This window comes from Phodopus roborovskii, unplaced genomic scaffold, assembly GCF_943737965.1.
Source record: "Phodopus roborovskii unplaced genomic scaffold, PHOROB, whole genome shotgun sequence".
In the NCBI taxonomy this organism is placed as follows: Eukaryota; Metazoa; Chordata; class Mammalia; order Rodentia; family Cricetidae; genus Phodopus; species Phodopus roborovskii.
This window is the reverse complement of record NW_026125220.1, coordinates 132,407-150,971: the sequence shown is the minus strand read 5'-3', so window position 1 is coordinate 150,971 and position 18,565 is coordinate 132,407. Positions and strand designations below refer to the sequence as shown.

Below are 18,565 nucleotides of genomic sequence, written 5' to 3'. Positions count from 1 at the left end.
CCTCAACTGTATTCCTGCCTCTTTCTGTTTTTTGTTGCATGTCGGGTCTGGGGTTTCTTTTTACAAGTAGGAGGTGGGGTGAGGCCAAGGGTATAGATGTCTCTCTCAAAGAGGAAGCAGCAGTCAGATCTGTGTCCTATGTCTTCTGCCTGCTTCCTGCTTCCCTGGGGCACTGGCTCTTCTCCCAGCTCATTTGGAAAGAGGAAGCTGACCTGTGACTGCCAGGGACTGGTTCTTCCCTTGGCTCAAGCAGACTGTGATGAGTGCCTGGGCTGGAACTCACTCCTTGTTGTCAGATAACTAAGAACAAACCTTTCTCATTTTGTCAGACTCCATTGGAGCCTAGGCCTATTAGTCCATGTCATTTCACCTTGTTTTCCCATCTCAGGATGATGAAAAGTCATTCTTGGTTTGTAAGGGAAATTTGAAGTTCAATATTGTAAGTAAAGTACCTTGAAGTCTTTTTCTTGAAAATACTGTAGAAACATAATACCTCTAATGGTTCTGAACTCAAGTTGTTTGAGCAAAGAGCCATCAGCACTGCATGGGTATGCTTTTTCTTTCTTGATCCTTATTTTCAGAACCCACACAGCAGTTAAAATAGCACCACGATACAGTGCGCCTGTAATCCATGTCCTGGATGCATCCAAGAGTGTGGTGGTGGTAAGTGTGGGGTCTTTTTATTTGAAATGTGTTGTGAAGAGGGAACAAAGAAAGCATTGAGGGAGCTGAGGTGTTTTGTCTCGGCAAGTTCTCCTGAAGAAATGTGAAGGAGCAGGTGAAATGCCACGTGGACGTTCGCGGTGTGCCGCTGCAGTGCTTTTTCTTGCTGGAAGTAAGCCCCGTTAGCATCCTGTGCTTTCAGGGACGCTGACAGAAGTAAGCAACAGCTGAAGGATGGCACCAAATTGCCTTGCACTTGGACATCTGGCCAGATTGACAGATGCCTTTAATTTTACAAATATTAGTAAATTTCTTTGATCAGTGCTAGAATTTTAAAATGACCTTGTTCCAGATCTAAGAACACTTGACAGGGCCAGCTGACTCAACCAAAAAGCAGCCACCAGATATTCAAAACCCAAAGTACTAGAGAGTTCCTTAGTGCACAAAACAGAAAACCTTGCTCAGGTGTTTTCCCCTGCCCTTCTCTTGTAGTAAATCCCGATTGTCATTCTCATGTGTTTGCTGAGTAATAGGCTACAACAGCTGGGCGACATGTGAGAGAATAATCACATAGTCCTTCAGCTTCCAAGTTACTTGCCTAGAAACTCAGTGTAAGATAGAAAAGAGCTAAGCGGCCTCTTCCGTCCTTAATCCCATTTATAGTTTTCAATGAAAGCATAGTTTGACAACTCAAGATTTTTTGTAGGGAAAGACATTTACTGAAGGGCCTGGTGATCTGGGAGACTCTACCAACATGGGGCATTCTGGATGACAGTGACCACGGTTTCTATGCTGTCTTCTGAAAGGAAACATTTCAGATCTGTTTATTCATGTATGTGGAATTTATACAGTAATCACTATTACACTGAGTTGAGTGTATCATGAGGTGTTATTGTGGGGTGGAGGTGGTCGGGTGATGGGGCCCCGTATATGTATGGAGATCAGAGATAACTTGTGGAAATTGGTTCTCTTCTTCTACCATGCATGGGTCCTAGGGATTACAGTCAGGTTGTCAGACTGGCAACAAGCATCTTCACCTGCTGAGCTATCTCACCCGCCCCATGGACTTTATCTTCCTTTGCTGATGGTTGTTGAACTTTATCTTGCGTTTCAGTGTTCTCAGCTGTTAGATGAAAATCTGAAAGATGACTTCATTGAAGAAATACTAGAAGAGTATGAAGACATTAGACAGGAACACTATGAGTCTATCAAGGTAAAAGCAGAGTGATAAAAGCAGAGTGATCCATGGTTTTTCATGGGCTTTATTGACTGTTTTGAGGAGTCCTTTGAGAGAAGTGTATTTCCTAGCACGAACTTGAGTTTTTGGTATCTAAATTCCTGATTCTTTTAAATTTTATTTTATAATGAATTATAAGTAGGACATGGACTTGCATGATTATAACCCCAGCACTTAGATGGGAAAAGAGGATCATAAGTTTGAAGCCAGCCTGGGCTGCATAGCAAGACTATGTCTGAAAACACTTGGGAATATTTTTTTAAACTGTATTCAGCCCAACATTCTGAATCCTCAGTAGATATTAGGCTGTATGGTGGACACCGGACCTGTGGGAATAAGTGAAACGTGAGCTCACAGACGTCCCAAAAATATGAGCTAAGCCATTCTAAAATGATGTTCTCAGACTTATTCTTGAGGGGAAAATGGTGGTGTTAATTAGTCATTCTCCAGCCTTTCCTGAGTATTGGCTCAACTTGTCTGCTATTCCGAGTCATGTGCCAGGAATGGTCCCCTCTAGGCTTCAGGGACTCCATAATTACTCTTCTAAGTCACTAGGATAGTTCCTAGGCTTGTCTGCCGTCCATCTTTGTGTGGACATTAAGGGAGTTGCTAGGAATGTGAAAGAGAGAATAAACAAGTGACATGTTTCTAAGGTGCTTGAGAGCTGTAGGTGCTGCTGATAGCTTCTTTCCAGTCTCCTGTTTGCTTACAGCTGACAGGTCCTTGGGTCTACCCTGCTCTGGTCCTCAGGCTAGTTTTGGCAGGGCAGTTAACTCCAAGTTCATGTGTCCTGAAAGAACTGATAAAGGCTGCAGGGTCAGTCTTACAACCACAACCACACGTGTTGCCTCTTTACTCTCTCCTATTTTGGTGGCAGTGTGAAGCCATATTGGTTGGGAAAGAATAAGGATTATCCTTTAAAAGCATTTGGTTTTGTTCATTTGTTTGTTTTGTTTGCAAAACTTTCTTGGTTATGTTTTCATTGTAGAGATAGAAAGGCTAAGAAGTTTTAACTAAATTACCATTTTCTTCAACAGGAGAGAAAATACTTATCCCTAAGTCAAGCCAGAAAAAATGGTTTCCACATTGATTGGCTGTCTGAACCTCACCCAGGTCTGTGGCTGTCAAACCTGACAATGTCTAGGACTGTTTGCCATTACTCTGCTACAAATGAACCTGCAAGTGAGGATAGTAATGAGTCACCCTAGTTGAAAAGAAGGTGGATAGGAAGACCTTTTTGAGTGCCACAAACTTTTGTGAGATGGATTCACCATGGCTGATTTGAGTCCTTGTGATGACTCTTTTTTTTTTTTTTTTTTTCTTTTCAGACAAGGTTTCTCTGTGGTTTTTGAGGCTGTTCTAGAACTAGCTCTTGTAGACCAGGCTGGTCTTGAACTCACAGAGATCCACCTGCCTCTGCCTCCCAAGTGCTGGGATTAAAGGTGTGCGCCAGTACCACCCGGCTTCTGATGACTCTTGTAACAAGCATGTTTATTGTCTTAATTTTAATTTAAGAAACTCCAACTTCAGCCAATAACTTGAATAGTTGTCAAGCTTCTACCAAGCTTCTGTAGCCTTTCTGCTTCTCTGTGTTTGCTTGAATGAGCCTCCTCGACTGACCTGAGTTGTATGCAGGCTAAAGGACTCATTTAGAATGTCTGAAATATAAAATAACTGCATTCATGGGTCTTGAAAAGCTGGATCCTTTTTGCTCTCATGTTCTGTCTCTGGATGCTTCCCTTTGAATTTCTCTTATGTGGTTTCTTCCTGTTTTATTTCTGCTCCCTTTCTTACCTCACATAGGTATTCACAAGGGGATACTATGCATAAGATATTTTGACAGGCTCAGAGAGACTTGAGGCACAAATGCAAAACAGAGACCGGGTGAAGGGGGGGTGGGTGTCTTAAAGGAATCTGTATTTCCAAAGTAATGTCTGGAACCAGCTCCCAGTGTTCATGACATCTGTGTTCTACACATGCTCGGCAGAGTAGAGGATTAAATTGGAAATGTAGGTGTGTTATGTTCTAATTTCATTCCTGCTGGGTTCAGTGGAATTAGTGGAAAGAGTGCCAAATTGGAAGCTGGGAGGCCCGGGTGCTCATCCTGGCCTGGCTCCTTCCTGGCTCTGATTCCCTGTGTGACCTTGAGTGTCTGTCTTTCTTCTACATTTGACAAGCACTGATGTGTAAAGGAGGATTGCTTTATGGAAATGTTGACAGGGTAAAAAAAGATACTAATGTGAAAATCTTTGAAGAAATACAAGTCACTACAACAGAGTTCATGCTATGATAGTTTGCTGTTTATCTTTTACTCTGAAAGTGGTCTAGAGGCACCAGGGAAAGTCACACATCCAAATATATATTTTGCTAGAAAGACCCTGAGAAGGCCCATAATATCTGCTAGTGATGGAGATACTTCCTGGATTGCCTTTTTCACCCCCTTATGATGACATCACTAGCTCTACCCTGCTGCCTGAGGGATATGGGGTCCCAAGGTATGGCCTTTGAATGTTCTGAGGATAGCCCACTTGAGGGAGCTGTATGAGGTGAAACCAGTAAGAAAGCAGGGCTTTCTCTATAGGCCCTGGGGAAGTAGAGCCTGAAACACTCTTAGAACTCAGGCTCGAAGCTTGATGAAGAGCACCCTGCACTTGGTAACTCCACAGCTACAGGTCACTGCCACCCACCTAGCAAGGGGTCTCTTTGGTCTGGGGATGTCAGTCGTTTCTCTTGTTTCTCCTAAAAGGACTCTGCCGACTTTGTTAACAAACTAACCTATACGGTAGTGGTTAAAACGTGGGGCAGCCCCGGATTGTATGAAGATGGCAGAGCAGATGGGGAAGAGTCACTGGTACAGGAAGGCAGAGATTCCAGCTCAGTTAAGAGCTCTTCTGCTCTCCCCTGGCCCTGAGTGGCCCATGTTCTTCAGAGCAGCTATTAACAGTGGATGGAACAGCGAGTCCCTGGATCCCTAGTCACAGGGAAGTATAGAGTTGGCATTAGCACTGGCCCCTTGGCCTCTGGCCCAGTATCCATGTGGCATTTTGTCCTTGGTATCCTGAGTTGTTTGAGGGCCTATAGAGTCCCTAGAATTATATGTTGGATATGCTTCAGACTTGACATGCAGAGAACAATTCCTGAATGCCTGTGTATTCCATTACTCAACCTACGAAATAAGTTATGATTTAATAAATCTTCTTTAAAAAAATCAAAGATATTCATCCATAACGGCAGTGCTATATTTGTTCCTTCCCTGTGGAAGTAGCCACAGTTTGGAGTTTGGGGCTGCATTTCTGTATATGCCCTTACAATCTGTGGGGTGTGTGTTTGTGTGTGTGTGTGTGTGTGTGTGTGTGTGTGTGTGTATGCTGTGAAGGCTATTGGTTCATGTTTGTAAGTTTTGTATAAGTAGTGTACTACACATGCCCTTCTACAGCAGTCTTTTTTTTTTAACATTACCACCATCTGTACACACAGGAGTGTACTAAAGGCTTCCCTTTTTCTTAGACATGGTGGGGATGAAATGGCGGAGGGAGGAGTTTACAGCATGAGATAGTCACTCAGCTTCATGGGGAAATTCCTTCTCTATGATAATTTAAGGATCCCCTCTTGGTAAGACAACTCCTACAGGTGACAGGAGGGAGACAGGCATGGGAGTAAGCTGCAAGTGAGGAGAAGGGAAGGACACCTCAGTGTATGACCATATGAGTGCTCTCCCAGCCGGTGTGGCATTGACAGCTGTGTCTCTTTCCTCTAGTGAAGCCCACCTTTATTGGGACCCAGGTTTTTGAAGACTATAACCTACAAAAGCTAGTGGACTACATTGACTGGAAACCTTTCTTCGATGTCTGGCAGCTCCGTGGCAAGTACCCAAATCGAGGCTTCCCCAAGATATTTAACGACAAAACAGTAGGTTAGTAAATCCTTCCTGTCTGGTATTCAGGATGTGACTCTGAAGGTGGTTTGAGAGGATGCACTAAATGTTTAATTTGCACAGGATATAGCTGCTTCCATATTGCTCAACTTTCAGGTGAACTTTTCATTGTTTGTCCTTATGTGGGTAAATTTGGCCTTTCATTCATTCATTCTTTAAATTAATGTACTCACTGACATCGGTTACATATTGGTCTCTGCTCAGCAGAGACAGAACAAAAGGTGATAACCCTTTGGTTTAGTACTGACTCACTGGTGCAGCTGACAGTACTAGGTGTTGCTGGGCTCTTGCTATGGCTCAGCCTGGGGTCCCACTCACGTAAGAAGTGGGGCTAGAATTCCAGCAGGAAATTTGAGTGGGCTTCCTGCCAATGGTGGTATGTGAACTGTTATTGAAGATTCCATGGGAATTGCTGAGGCTGGGCCTAAGGATAGGAAGCTGAAATAAAGAAGGAATAAGTCAAACCAAAGAGAATGAGAAGCCTTGGACATGGGTGCCCGTGTAGGGAACTGCAGCTCTCATTTTACCTAGAATACAAAAGGAAGGATGGCGCTTCACCCCCATCCACCTCTCTTAGAGACATTCAGGAGGAGTACTGGTGATCCATGAGGTTCAGACTGGAGAGAGCCAGGGAAACCAGACAGTTGTTAGATTTCGGATGGGTATGTTAGGATGCTGAGATCCAAGTACTGATGAGTAGTCAGGAGGATTGGGTGAGACACTTGCTACTGTACTGTTCCTGTGCCACCACAGCCAGCTGTGAAGGGATGGACTACCCTTCACATAGGTAGGGCAGCACAGTGTTGTCTACTGACAGCTAATGGGAGCTGATGGAAGGTGTCCCAGAACTGGTCAGGTGCTTACCACATAGGTGCTGAAGCTCTTCAGATACAGCACCAATGCTATTTAAGAGGATTTGGGCTACACATCATGGCTCGCCCTGTCTCATCCTCATATATCACTGTGAAGTTAATAGGGTTTTATGTGGAATGCCAAGTCTTGCCCTCTTTCTGACAAAACTGTTCTGGGTACCTTTGATTTAGCTCTCTGGATTCTACTAAATGAGAAAGTATAAACAGATTGAACTAGAGGAGGCACACTGTGCGGGTTCATTTCATGGACCTACTAGCCTCTGTGTACTCTGTTTCAGACTGTACCCGTGGCACAGCTGAGAGTCTGTATGAGGATGGAGAAGAGGGTAGGGGCAGGAGAAACAGCAGTGTTTTAAAAAAGAACTGTTGCTATTGGCATCTTTAAATGAGTTCTTATTTTTTAATAGGTAAAGAAGCCAGGAAGGTATATGATGATGCTCAGAATATGCTGAACATATTGATAAGTCAGAAGAAACTCCAGGCCAGGGGTGTGGTTGGATTTTGGCCAGCACAGAGTGTTCAAGATGATATCCACTTGTATGCAGAGGGTGTGGTGCCCCAGGCTTCAGAGCCCATAGCCACCTTCTATGGGCTGCGGCAGCAGGTATGGATATGTGTGGACAACGAGTGTACCACTTTGACTCTCAGGCTTGGGAACTACGTTAAGTGTCAGTGAGAAATAAATAAGAAATCTCATTGAAAACAGCCTCCAGAGGTCTGAGTCTTAAGCATCTGTGAGGATGGAGAGAAGGTACCAACATGGGTGTCCGTGAGGTCGGTCAGGAGTTCCCTGCTGATAGGGAACAGTGCTGCTGGTCCAGTTGTCACACACACGTGCTTTCAGTCTTTAGTACCCTTATCTCTTGAAACTAGGGGGCATTTGCTTTCCGTAACAATTGCTTTTCATCTGAGTATGCTATTAAAAACTGTTACATGGCTTACTGTCTCAAAGGGAAGTCTGGTGAGGACAAATATCCCAGAACGTCCGCCCTCACAGGTGCTGAAGTCGGAGTAATATAGCCATAGTGTAACTGTTTCATGGTGCTGTTGTTAGGCAGCTTATGCCTCACTTCACAGAAGGAAAAAAATGGGTAGCGTGAGCTGGCCCTGAGCTTCGTGTGCAGAGAGGAAGGCCTCCTTGAGTGCACCCTGGCTGTATTCTCCCTTGTAACGGTTCTAAGAATACCCTGTCTGTGTTTGTTTTTCATCTCACCTTTAAAAATGCAAGCACCATGCAAAGACTTTAGCTGGACACAATTGTCTCAGTCAAGAATTGGAGCCAGAATTTATTAATTAGTAGTAAGTTACTTTTTTTAGTTTTACTAATATTTTTTGTAGTTTAAAATTGGCAGCGTTGCCTTTTGTCATAATGCAGCTCATAATGACAGGTTTTTACTAGTAACAACGGATGGGATTCTTAAATTTGGGTTTTAGTGCCATAAGGAATTATGTGAGAACTATTTCAGCTTTACTCTGTTTGTACAGGCTCAGACACCACAGGACCCAGGGCAGGGAGCTCCAGTGTTGAGCTCTGACCCTTTCTTGCTAGGGAATCAGAGACTTTTCTTTGACTGGTAGCTCAGGCCAGATACCTCTCCTGAGCCCGTTCTTTCATCCTCCAGTCCTTGGTTTTCCTCTGCTGTCCTTTCACTTCCAGAATGAATTAAATACTATGATTCCTGTTGTGTCTGGGAAGTCTGGACATGCTGTATAAGGGTATTTACTGCAATGGATTCTCAGGGAACTCTTTTAGTAGTCCCTAGAAAGGGGAACTGGACCATAGATATGTATTGCCTCCGTGGATAGCCTTTTATTAGGAGGCGATCTGCAGGGCACTGAAAAATTGTAGCTGAGCGCCTCATTACTCTGGGAGCCTTTTGTTCAGAGTAGCTCTCTGATTGCCATCCCTTCTGAGGCACAGTGGGACCAGTGACCTGTCTACTGCAGAGTAGCTTTGTGTCCCTCTCTTGCTTCTTTTTCATTTTTTAAATCAAAGGGCAGTAGAGTACTACTGGAAAATGGACTGACCCTTCATTCACCTCTGTCCCTGAGCTCTGGAACACTTATATCTTCTGACCTGCAGCCACTGGCTTATTCTCTGCCCAGGGTCAGGCTGCACTTGCTCTCATGATTAACAAATGGATTGGGAGATTCTGAATGACTACTCCTTGATTAATTGGTCAGTGTAGAGCAGTACTATGTATCTAGGAGCATTTGTTTGTAGAACTGATGGGTCTCCTGGACCTATGGGGTCAAATTTTATGCCTCAGATTTCTTGCTTGTGAACTGGAGCTTGTGGATCACTTTCTTCACTGGATTGCTGAGAGCTAAATTAGTGTTCTATAAAGAACAATAAGTGATAAGTTCTTAGGAAGTATTAGTTATAAGGTATTAACTTTTTATTGACCATGATGTGTATAAGACTTTGATAGCTTTAGCAGGGAAGGGCCATTTACCAGCTGAGAGTAAAACAGTGGAAGATAGACTCCTGTGCTGTGGAGAGAGCCAGAGAAAAGTAGATTCGTGTGTGTGTGTGTGTGTGTGTGTGTGTGTGTGTGTGTGTGTGTGTGTGTGTGTGTGAGAGAGAGAGAGAGAGAGAGAGAGAGAATGTGTGTGTGTGGTGGAGGTGGCGGCGGCGGATGGGGTGTGGTTTTGAGACAGGGTCTCATGTGTCCCTGGCTGGCCTCAAACTTGATGTGCCACTAAGGGACCTTTGATCTTTATTCATACTGAAATTATAGGCCTGCAAGTCTGTACCTGACTTGTATGGTAGTAAAGATCAAACAGAGCTTTGTGGTTTCTAGACTGACATTTTTTCCAACTCTGATTCCTAGGCCCTGAACAGATTCTTTTTATTCAGGCTGTCTTAGTGTGTTCTCAGAAGTCTTCTAACCATGGTGGACAACACCGGGCCCGTATGCACTTGACCTCAGCAGTTTGTTGGCGTCTTCTCAAACATGTTTGTGTGAATTGAAAACACAGTTTACTCTGATTGTTTAAGGTTCTTGTCCCTAGCATAGTGCCTGCAGGTGTTCAGAAGTTTTTAGTCCGTGTGTAAATGAGCAAATCTACTAGTTGCTAATTATATATGCTACATCATGTATTTTTAAAAATCTCATTTTATTTGTGTCTTAGTCTGTTTTCTGTTGCTATAAGAACTACTTAAGACTGGAGACTTATAAAGAAAAAATGTTTAGTTTGGTTCATTGTTCTGAATGTTAGGAAGTCTAAGATCAAGCAGCCACATCTGATGAGAACCATGTGCTGCTTTGTAATATGGCAAAACTCAAGGGGGAGAAGCATGTAGGCGAGCAAGAAAAGAACTCCAGAGATAGCCATCTTGCAAGAAAGACAGTAATCAAGTGATGATGGCTCCACCCGCCACGCTGCGGTGCCTGTGGGCCCCACATGGCTGTGTTGAGTGATTGTGGATTAGTGTATGAACACTCTCAAACCATAGTCATTGGTTTATTCAGCAAGTATCTGTTGCATACTCACTGTGTGCCAGACACCATTCTGAGTGCTGGGCAGAGCTGAGTGAAGCAGGCAGACATTCTATGTCCTAAGGCTTACATTCATCTTGCTCTCTACCATGCCATGCTAATGGCTTCTCTGCCCAATGCTTGGGTTTTAAGGCTGAAAAGGACTCTTCCAGCACAGACCCCTACCATTGCCTCTCAGACTTCATTGCTCCTCTGCATTCTGGTGTCCAAGACTACTTGGGTCTGTTTGCTGTTGCCTGCTTTGGGGTTGAAGAACTGAGTAAGGCCTATGAGGATGATGGCGATGACTACAGCAGCATCATGGTGAAGGCATTGGGGAGACCGGCTGGCAGAGGTAAGGCATTGGCAGATACTGGGGTGTTGAAGTGGAGAATGGTTGTTGGAGCCCCGTGACAGTGTCAGAAAATGTAGCAACCTTTAAAATCTGTGACATTAAGTCCTGTGTCTCCCAAATGCCATGTGTCATCTTTTAGCAAAGAGAAACCTCCAGTGTTTTCCTAGTTGGTTGTTGTGCTCTTATCTCTGAATTAGTCTTCCTTTGATTAGTATTATACTTTTTTACTGGTAACCCCCCCCAGAATTAAAGTCAGATTTCTGCTTTAAAGTCTTTTCTAATATTGGCAACTTTTGTAGAGTTATCTCTGCTGCATGTGGGGTGAGGCAGGCCAAGCTGTGGGAGGTCCTGTCCCCTTTCTTTTCTGCAGGTGATGGAGAATGCAGCTGTGCCTGTGGTCCCAGTACATTTCTGGTAAATCTATGGTCCCACTGACTTCAGGAAAATGGTGGAGAATTCTCAGATTACTAAATATGATACTTCAGATCATAGTTGAGAGCACCATTGAGTCTCAGAGCTGCTAATGAAAGTGCAGGTTTTCCTGACTGTGGCATGGTAGGGAAAGTGGTTCTGCGCCACTGTGGTGCAGGGCTGGAGGCCACAGGTTGCTTCTGCTTGACTGTGCCTGTCTCTTCTGTGTTCCCAGGCTTTTGCAGAGGAGCTCCATGAGAGAGTTCGCCGAGAACTGTGGGCCTACTGTAGTAATGAGCTGTTGGGTGTCACAGACTTGCGCAAACTCCGGTATGAGGGCATCCGGCCAGCTCCTGGTTACCCCAGCCAGCCTGACCATACCGAGAAACTCACCATGTGGAGACTGGCCAACATTGAGCAGGCCACAGGTGTGTCGGAGACAGTGAGTTGCTGTCCTTGCTCACTGAGTGCATGTACTTATCAGTGACATATGCAGTTAAAGTTCTTATAAAATGGGAGAACTTAGAAGGAAATCATCCCTCATCCCATCCTTTCTCACTTGGATCTGTTTTGACACTTCACTTCCAAAGCACAGCATTTTTTTTTTTTTTTTTTTTTTTTTTTTTTTTTTTTTGTGTGTATCATTTCTTTTTTTTTTTAATTTATTTTATATAACAAAGTCCATTTAAATGAAAACAAACATTTATAGACAATATTTGGGAATTTGGGTGTTGTTCTTTCCAAACTACTTCCTGCTGGTAAGGGGCGCTGTCATGGGGGATTCGAAGAAGATTCAGAAATCCTGGCAGTAGCCAAAGCACAGCATTGTATTTTTACTATTTTAGACATAGTAGTTGGAACTCTTGCCCCGTCCTGGATGGGGATTTACCTTCTCCTTTCTTCCCCCCCTGCCTTTCCTGACCTGGTTTTCTGTTCTTAGTACAGTAGCTGGTGGCCAGCCTCTGTCCTGTTAGCAGTGTCTTCTGTCTACTCAGGCCTGTGCTGCTTGCTGGTGGCTGGTTCTGGGCTCTAAACTGGCAAGCTCACAGCCTCCCTTAGCCTTCTCACTTTCCTTTCCTGATTATTAACGTTTATGCTCCTTTGCAGTCATCACCCCCTTACATTTTCTCTATGGGTTGAGTCCCAGAGTTGAAAGTTAAAAGTTGATCGATGCTCTGTTGAGATAACAGCCTCATTGCCCTTGGCTCAGGGCAGAGTCATTGTTCTGAGGCTTTGTGTTGTCCTATCCTTACTGCACAGCTTGTGGAGTTGAGAAGACTCAGGTTAAATCACAAACCCAGTAGAATTAATCAAAATAGCTATCAAAGCTGGTGAAGTTGAATCCATATCAAAGAAACTGGGAGTGGCATTGGGTCTGGGTCTGTAGAAAAAGCTCTGGGTGGGTAACATCTAGGTGAGAGCCACATTTCCTGTGAGTGAGCTAGAGATCGTTAGAAAGTATTCAATCACTGGTGATGCCCTGTTCTTGTCCATAGAGTGAGGAGTGCAGAGTAACAGTCCTGAGAACCCTTCCTTCTTGGTGCTTTTATGGGCTTGTTCTTCATTCCTGTTGCCGACTGACCTCACAGAGTCATGGGGGGTCTATGGGTGCTTCTCTTACTCGACTAGCAGTCCTACCTGAGAAGACTCAGTGTCAAGACAAGTTGTCGCTGGGGGAAAGAATGCAGTCTTTTTCAGGCTTGCTCCCACTGGGTATAATAACATGCATATCCTGAATTTGGTTTTCCACCTGGCAAGAATTTACTAGAGACTGTGATTGGAGCTTCTTATGGTGTCTTTGTGTCTACCTAGGAGGCATGAGTTTACTTAGTGCTCACTCAGTCTGTTAGTTCCTCTCACTCATTGCTTCCTGTTTCTCTTCAGGCATCAGGTTGACAGACTCCTTGGCAATGACACCTGCTTCAGCAGTGTCGGGACTCTACTTCTCCAATGTAAAGTCCAAATATTTTGCTGTGGGGAAAGTTTCGAAGGATCAGGTAAATATGTGGCTTCTCTAGATAACTGTCTTTACAGTAGACCTGTAGGATCCATTTTACATGACAATGAACTGGTGTGTGTGTGTGTGTGTGTAACTCACCCCAGTTTGTGTCTTAATTTGATTTCAGCCCATTACCCTGTTTCTAGCCCTCCTTCTCTACCCACCACACACACACACACACACACACACACACACACACACACACACCCGCCCTCCCCCTACCCACCTGCTGGCTTCTAAGCATCAGACATCTGTTGCATGTTGTTTTCTGCCTAGAGAGTAAAGCAAGTAGGCAGACAGATAATACCTCTCTTTGGCTCGGTAGATTGCTGTTAAAACAAGATATGCCAGGTACTTAATGTTTATTTGAAAGGCCTGTGGAAACTCAGATTAGAATGTCTTAGCACACTGGCTTAACAAGATACTTCTGTCTTTTACAGATTGAGGATTATGCTTTGAGGAAGAACATGCCTGTGGCAGAGGTGGAGAGATGGCTTGGCCCCATTCTGGGATATGATACAGACTGACTTCTTTCTCTCTCACACACTCCTTTTCTTCTTTTTCTTTAAAACCCTTATATTTGCTGACCTCAAGGGGATACAAGCCAGAGTGCCTTAGAAATAACAACAGAATATATCCGTGTGTCTGCCTGGCATTCCCCACTGCCAGTGTTGGAAGGCAAGTGGTGGCATGTGATGTAGAGCCAGCCTTCTGGGTTCCTAGAAAATTAGTGCTTTTTCGGGGACTTTAAATGAAGAGCAACAAGGTGCCGAGGCTTATGTTGTTTCTGGGTCTTTAGGGTTGGAGCAAGCCGAAGACATCTTTTGCATTCTAAAGCAGCTCAGCTAGCTTTTCCCTATTTTTGCCATTGACCGAGGAGGGTTCTTGTTCCTGATTTCTGTTGTTGTTTGGTTGGTTTTATTGTTTTCTCACATTAAAAAAAAAAAAGGTCTTGTAAATAAGTTGAATAGGGGAATGTATAGAGAAATGTGACCCTGAAGCAAAGTGCCACCGTGAGAAATGTGACATTTCAATGGAAGTGGTTTCAACGGGAGGAGGGTATTCCTCTCTTTTCTTCTGTAAGACCTCATTTTCTGAGGCTCAGCTAATGACTGTAGAATTCTTTGGCAGAGGCATGTTCACTGTTTGCTGGACTCACATACTGGAACTATTTGCCCTGGTGTGCTGGTGTGGCTAGGCATAGTCACATTTTCTAACCTCTTTTTTTTCCCCTTGTAGTTTCATGTTCTCTTGCATTAGGGGAAAAGGGGAAGAGAAAGAAAGTGACTTCCAAGGATATTATTTAACATCTTCTAGCTGTTCTCAGAATCAAGCAGGTTTTCAGTTGAGCCTGACATCTGTGCAGAGCTGGACCTGTGGGTGGCTTAAAGCCACTCAATTCTTTGTGTGCACCTGGCTCCGAACTCAAATATTTTGGATATACTATGGTGGCTTGTTGTTTGTTATTTCTGGATAAATTGTTCAGAGCATTAGGCTCTGAAAGCACAGACTCCAACTTCAACTTTGTTGTGTAACTTTTATATGACATAAGCCAAGTGCTTGGTCTTCCCAACACTTTGTTTGGTCATCTATAAAACGAGAACAATGATATTAATTTCTGTCTCAGTGGGTGAGGTTTAAACAAGATTGTGCATGGACACAATTCAGGTACACACAAATATGGAGGGTTCCTGTAGATCTCTGTAGTCTTTGTACTTTAGATATGGAAATAATAAGATGTTAATGGAGGAAGGTACAGTAGGGAAATGTGTATGGGAATGTGACTTAAGGGAATCTTCTGGGATTAGAACCCCAATTTAAAGTTTATACTGACTGAGAAAGAGAAGCAGCCTCCATGTGTTATACATGCCACCAGGACTCATCTTCTGTGGGACAGACTCCTCATATGCTGCCCCAAGGCACTTAACCAAACACATACTCTGGTATATTGGAGGTGGAAAGAAAATGACAGTTGGATAATAATGAGCCTGCGAATCTGTAATCTTTCCAAGTTCATTTTCAAGTAGTATATACTTTATGCATACCTTTCCCTCAGAGTGAAAAGAACTGTCTCCTCTTTTAAGGTATATTTAACTCGTACTAGAATGTAAATAGGGCTCACTAGTCTGAACCACTTAGTTTCAGGATGGATCTCCATAGCAGGTATAATTTTTAGGTTTTGGAACATTCATCTGTGAGAAAGAATAACCTCCAGATATTTTAATGTATTCATCTGCAGAACTACTAATGGTCTGTATTTCATTGCCATTCTTTCAGCTGGCTTCCCTGAACATGTCTTTGATCTAATTCCATGACAGATGTCCTCCTCTTTTTACAAGCTTAGGTGTATAGATATTCACTGAGGAATATAAATGATAACTTGGGAACATCCTTCTTAGTTTATTTTGTGTATTCCAGAGAAGTTGGACTCAAGGCTAACTTTCTAAACTGGGCTCTTGTGTGCATGATTGAAGGTACCCAGCATGCACCCTCACCATTGGCACCTGAGGGCTCTGACATAAACTGATTTCACACTTGGGGCTTGCATATTCGTTAGGGCTGCATATTTATTTTTTCATAGTTAAGAATTGTCTGTAGCCAAATGTGCCTGCCCTATGCCTGTCATCACATCATTTGGGAAGTTGAGGCAGGAGAATTGGCATAAGGAACCGACCATCCTGAGTTAAACAGATTGTCTTTAAAAATAATAACAGGACGAGCAAGATGGTTCAGTGAGTCCATGTACAGGCTGACAAACCTGACCTGAGTTGACCCATGAACTCACATGGTAGAAGAGACCATCTCCTGGCCTCCACATGAAGGTTGCAGCACACTACACAACAAACACATACTTTGGTGTGGGGAGGAATTCCCTGTTGCTGCTTGGTCTGCTGCCTGCTCTAGAGGCAACCGTGGCTGGGAATAGGGATAGTTTTATTGCTACTCCTCCTTTGAGCTATTTTGCTAGCCATTCACCTCCATTCATAATGAACACACATGGAAATGATCTTCCCCCCCCCCCCCAGTTGATTCTCTCATGCATATTTTTTTCACATATTTGGGCTTCTCTCATGTACCAGTTACTTTCTCCTACTTGCACTTAATGCAGTGAAGTTAAGGGAGGTGTGTTCTCATCTCTTACCACTGATGGCTTCTTAATTATTAGATCTAGAGGCCCTCCTAGGGGTTATTTTCCCTGTGGTTAAGACAGAGCTGACTGCTCCATATTGTTACCCATATCCCCTCCCTTCACATGATTCTTTTGTCAGCCTTCAATATTTATGGTCATTTCTCAATCAGTTTTTCCTTCTATCTGCTTAAATTCTTACATTCTGTCATTAGTTGCTTTCCCAGCCTATTGCTTTAGAGGATGATTCAGTACTGCAGGCTACTCCATCCTTAATTCTTGCTCCTTAAGAGGCAGGTTGCCACCTTTACCCCTGAGGTAGCAGTGGAATATCCCAAACCTTGTATCTCATGTTCAGTAATGAAGACTGATGGATGCTGTCTAGTCAGCAGATTGCAAGCTCACTCCATACTGTCTCTCTCTAGGACAGTTTGCTCTAAAAGTGTGTAGGGCTGGTGGTAGGAGTACTCAGTTGACTCCCATTTAGGACTGAAGGATAAAGATGGATCAGCAGGGAAGGAACAGATGTGGAACTGTGAATAGAAACATTAAAGGTTACAAAGATGCCAGGTCTTTCCATGATGAGCTTTGAAGTCAAGATTTCCAGCAATTCTCACTGAGATCATGCTGAAGACCAGCAGATGACTAGTGTGGAATAGCAAAGGATCACAAGTGGTGAGATGCTTCTGGAAATGATTTTTTTTAGGGAACTTGACTGACAAAACATGAAGCTTTAGTACAGAAGTAGTTCCAGTCATTACTGCCCCAAACTAAGGACTTTTAGACAAGCAAACAAGTGTTTATGTAAAAGTGAGAAGACTTTTACAACATCATTCTTTATAGATTCATGGGAACGTAACATCATGTACCCCAATCCCACTCATCTCCCCATCACTCCATATCTGCCCCTCACCACTGCAGTATCCTTCCCCTAAAAGGAACCTCTCCCCCCAAAAAAAAATTTAAAACAAAGCAAACAGAGCCAGCCTGCCTTTCACTGGCCCTGGGATAGCTGACCCTGTTCCTTGCCCCAGGAGAGCTGTACCTACTCCCATAGGAGAGCTGGCTCCACACCTCACCTTGACCAAGGGGGTCAGTTCTAGAGGCCCAGACTGACCAGTCCAGCTACCACCCAGACCACATTCTGGGCTTTCGGTTAGTCCACCCTAACATCTATCCCATCTGTGACCTACTGGAGCATGTTAAGGGACTGGTCTTATGGAATGATAGCACAGGATCTCCATGACTCAAGACGGACAACAGGATATCCGAGAGTATTTTCAGTGAGGGTCCAGTGATGATGATGTACCAGAGGCCTTGAACCAGACCAATGACTCATTGCAGTGAACATTTGTGGGTGGGGCTGGTTAGACAAAAAGGTATAATGCTATGACACACCACAGTTCCCAGTGATACTATGACAAATGAAGAGGCATTCATTTGCTTTTAGAAGACTTTTTAAGGAAGATTAGTAACTAGAATATATAGAAATTTTTCTACTTGGAAAAAATAGAAAAACATTATCATGAGGCTGGTAAATAAATAGACGTTTTGTAGTGATCAGAAGTATGAGATTCTGCTTTCTGTCTGTGACATTTCCAAGAGTGGGACCCACAGTTTGAGGTATTAGTCTATAGGTAGTCACACACGTTTCCCGTCACTGCTGGAGAACAGTTACACCTCACAGATATGAACATCTACAGAGTGAATATGGGCTGAGCTTCCGGTAATGTTCATCTGTGTCTTACATTTTGGTCATGGAAGTATTATCATGTTAGTTCCTGGGATAACTGAAGTCCTGTCTATGGATGAATGGTTTCATAAGGTACTCTTAGGTACATGGTGTGGTTAAAAATGAGTCAATGACAGCCACACTTGGCAACATAGGGCAAAACAAGTTTCTTGTGACTACTTAAGGCATGACACCTATTATATTGAGTTCAAAAGTGTATGAGACCAAAGAATATATATATGGTAGCTAAACATGTGATTAGGAAACCCAAAATTAAGCTTAATGATAGATAGCCTGTGGAAGGGGGAATAAAAAGGACCAGAGGAAAGCATACAGGTGAATTATGAATAACTGCTCTAGTTCTTAGAAGGGAGGGTTATAGCTGTTTACTACACACAGCACTTTTGTATATTTTAAATATGCTATGTTTAATGTGTATTTAATGTGTTTAAAATAATAAAGTGAAGTGGTAACCTCAAATCTGGTATGGTGACTTTGTATGTAATGTATATATCAGACACACTTTTGGAAGGATGGAAGAACATCTTGGCTACAAGAGAAGGGATGGAGGCAGTTGGTTAAGAGGGATATATTTACACACCAAAATTATCTCTCATAGCCTAGGTTTTGGTGGGACGAGTGGGTGGTGCCATATGCTAAAACAGATTACAGGAGGGGGAGGGGAGGGGAGTTTCGGAAAGATGGATATGACTAGACTGAACTGCAGTTTTGGAACCTAACCCACTTGCTGTG

General features: G+C 43.5%; 1 protein-coding gene across 1 annotated transcript; it reads left to right on the top strand.

Moving 5' to 3' along the window:
* Window positions 1-581: 581 nt before the first annotated feature.
* LOC127227048 (methionine synthase-like) lies at window positions 582-13,566 on the top strand (the record flags this gene model as incomplete). Its single annotated transcript, XM_051191286.1, is given in 10 exon segments — window positions 582-663; window positions 1,778-1,876; window positions 2,938-3,013; window positions 5,658-5,813; window positions 7,114-7,310; window positions 10,342-10,524; window positions 10,526-10,543; window positions 11,190-11,382; window positions 12,839-12,951; window positions 13,394-13,566. Coding segments are annotated over 10 exon segments (1,204 nt in total), but the record flags the coding sequence as incomplete, so codon positions are not given.
* Between the last annotated feature and the right edge of the window lie 4,999 nt (window positions 13,567-18,565).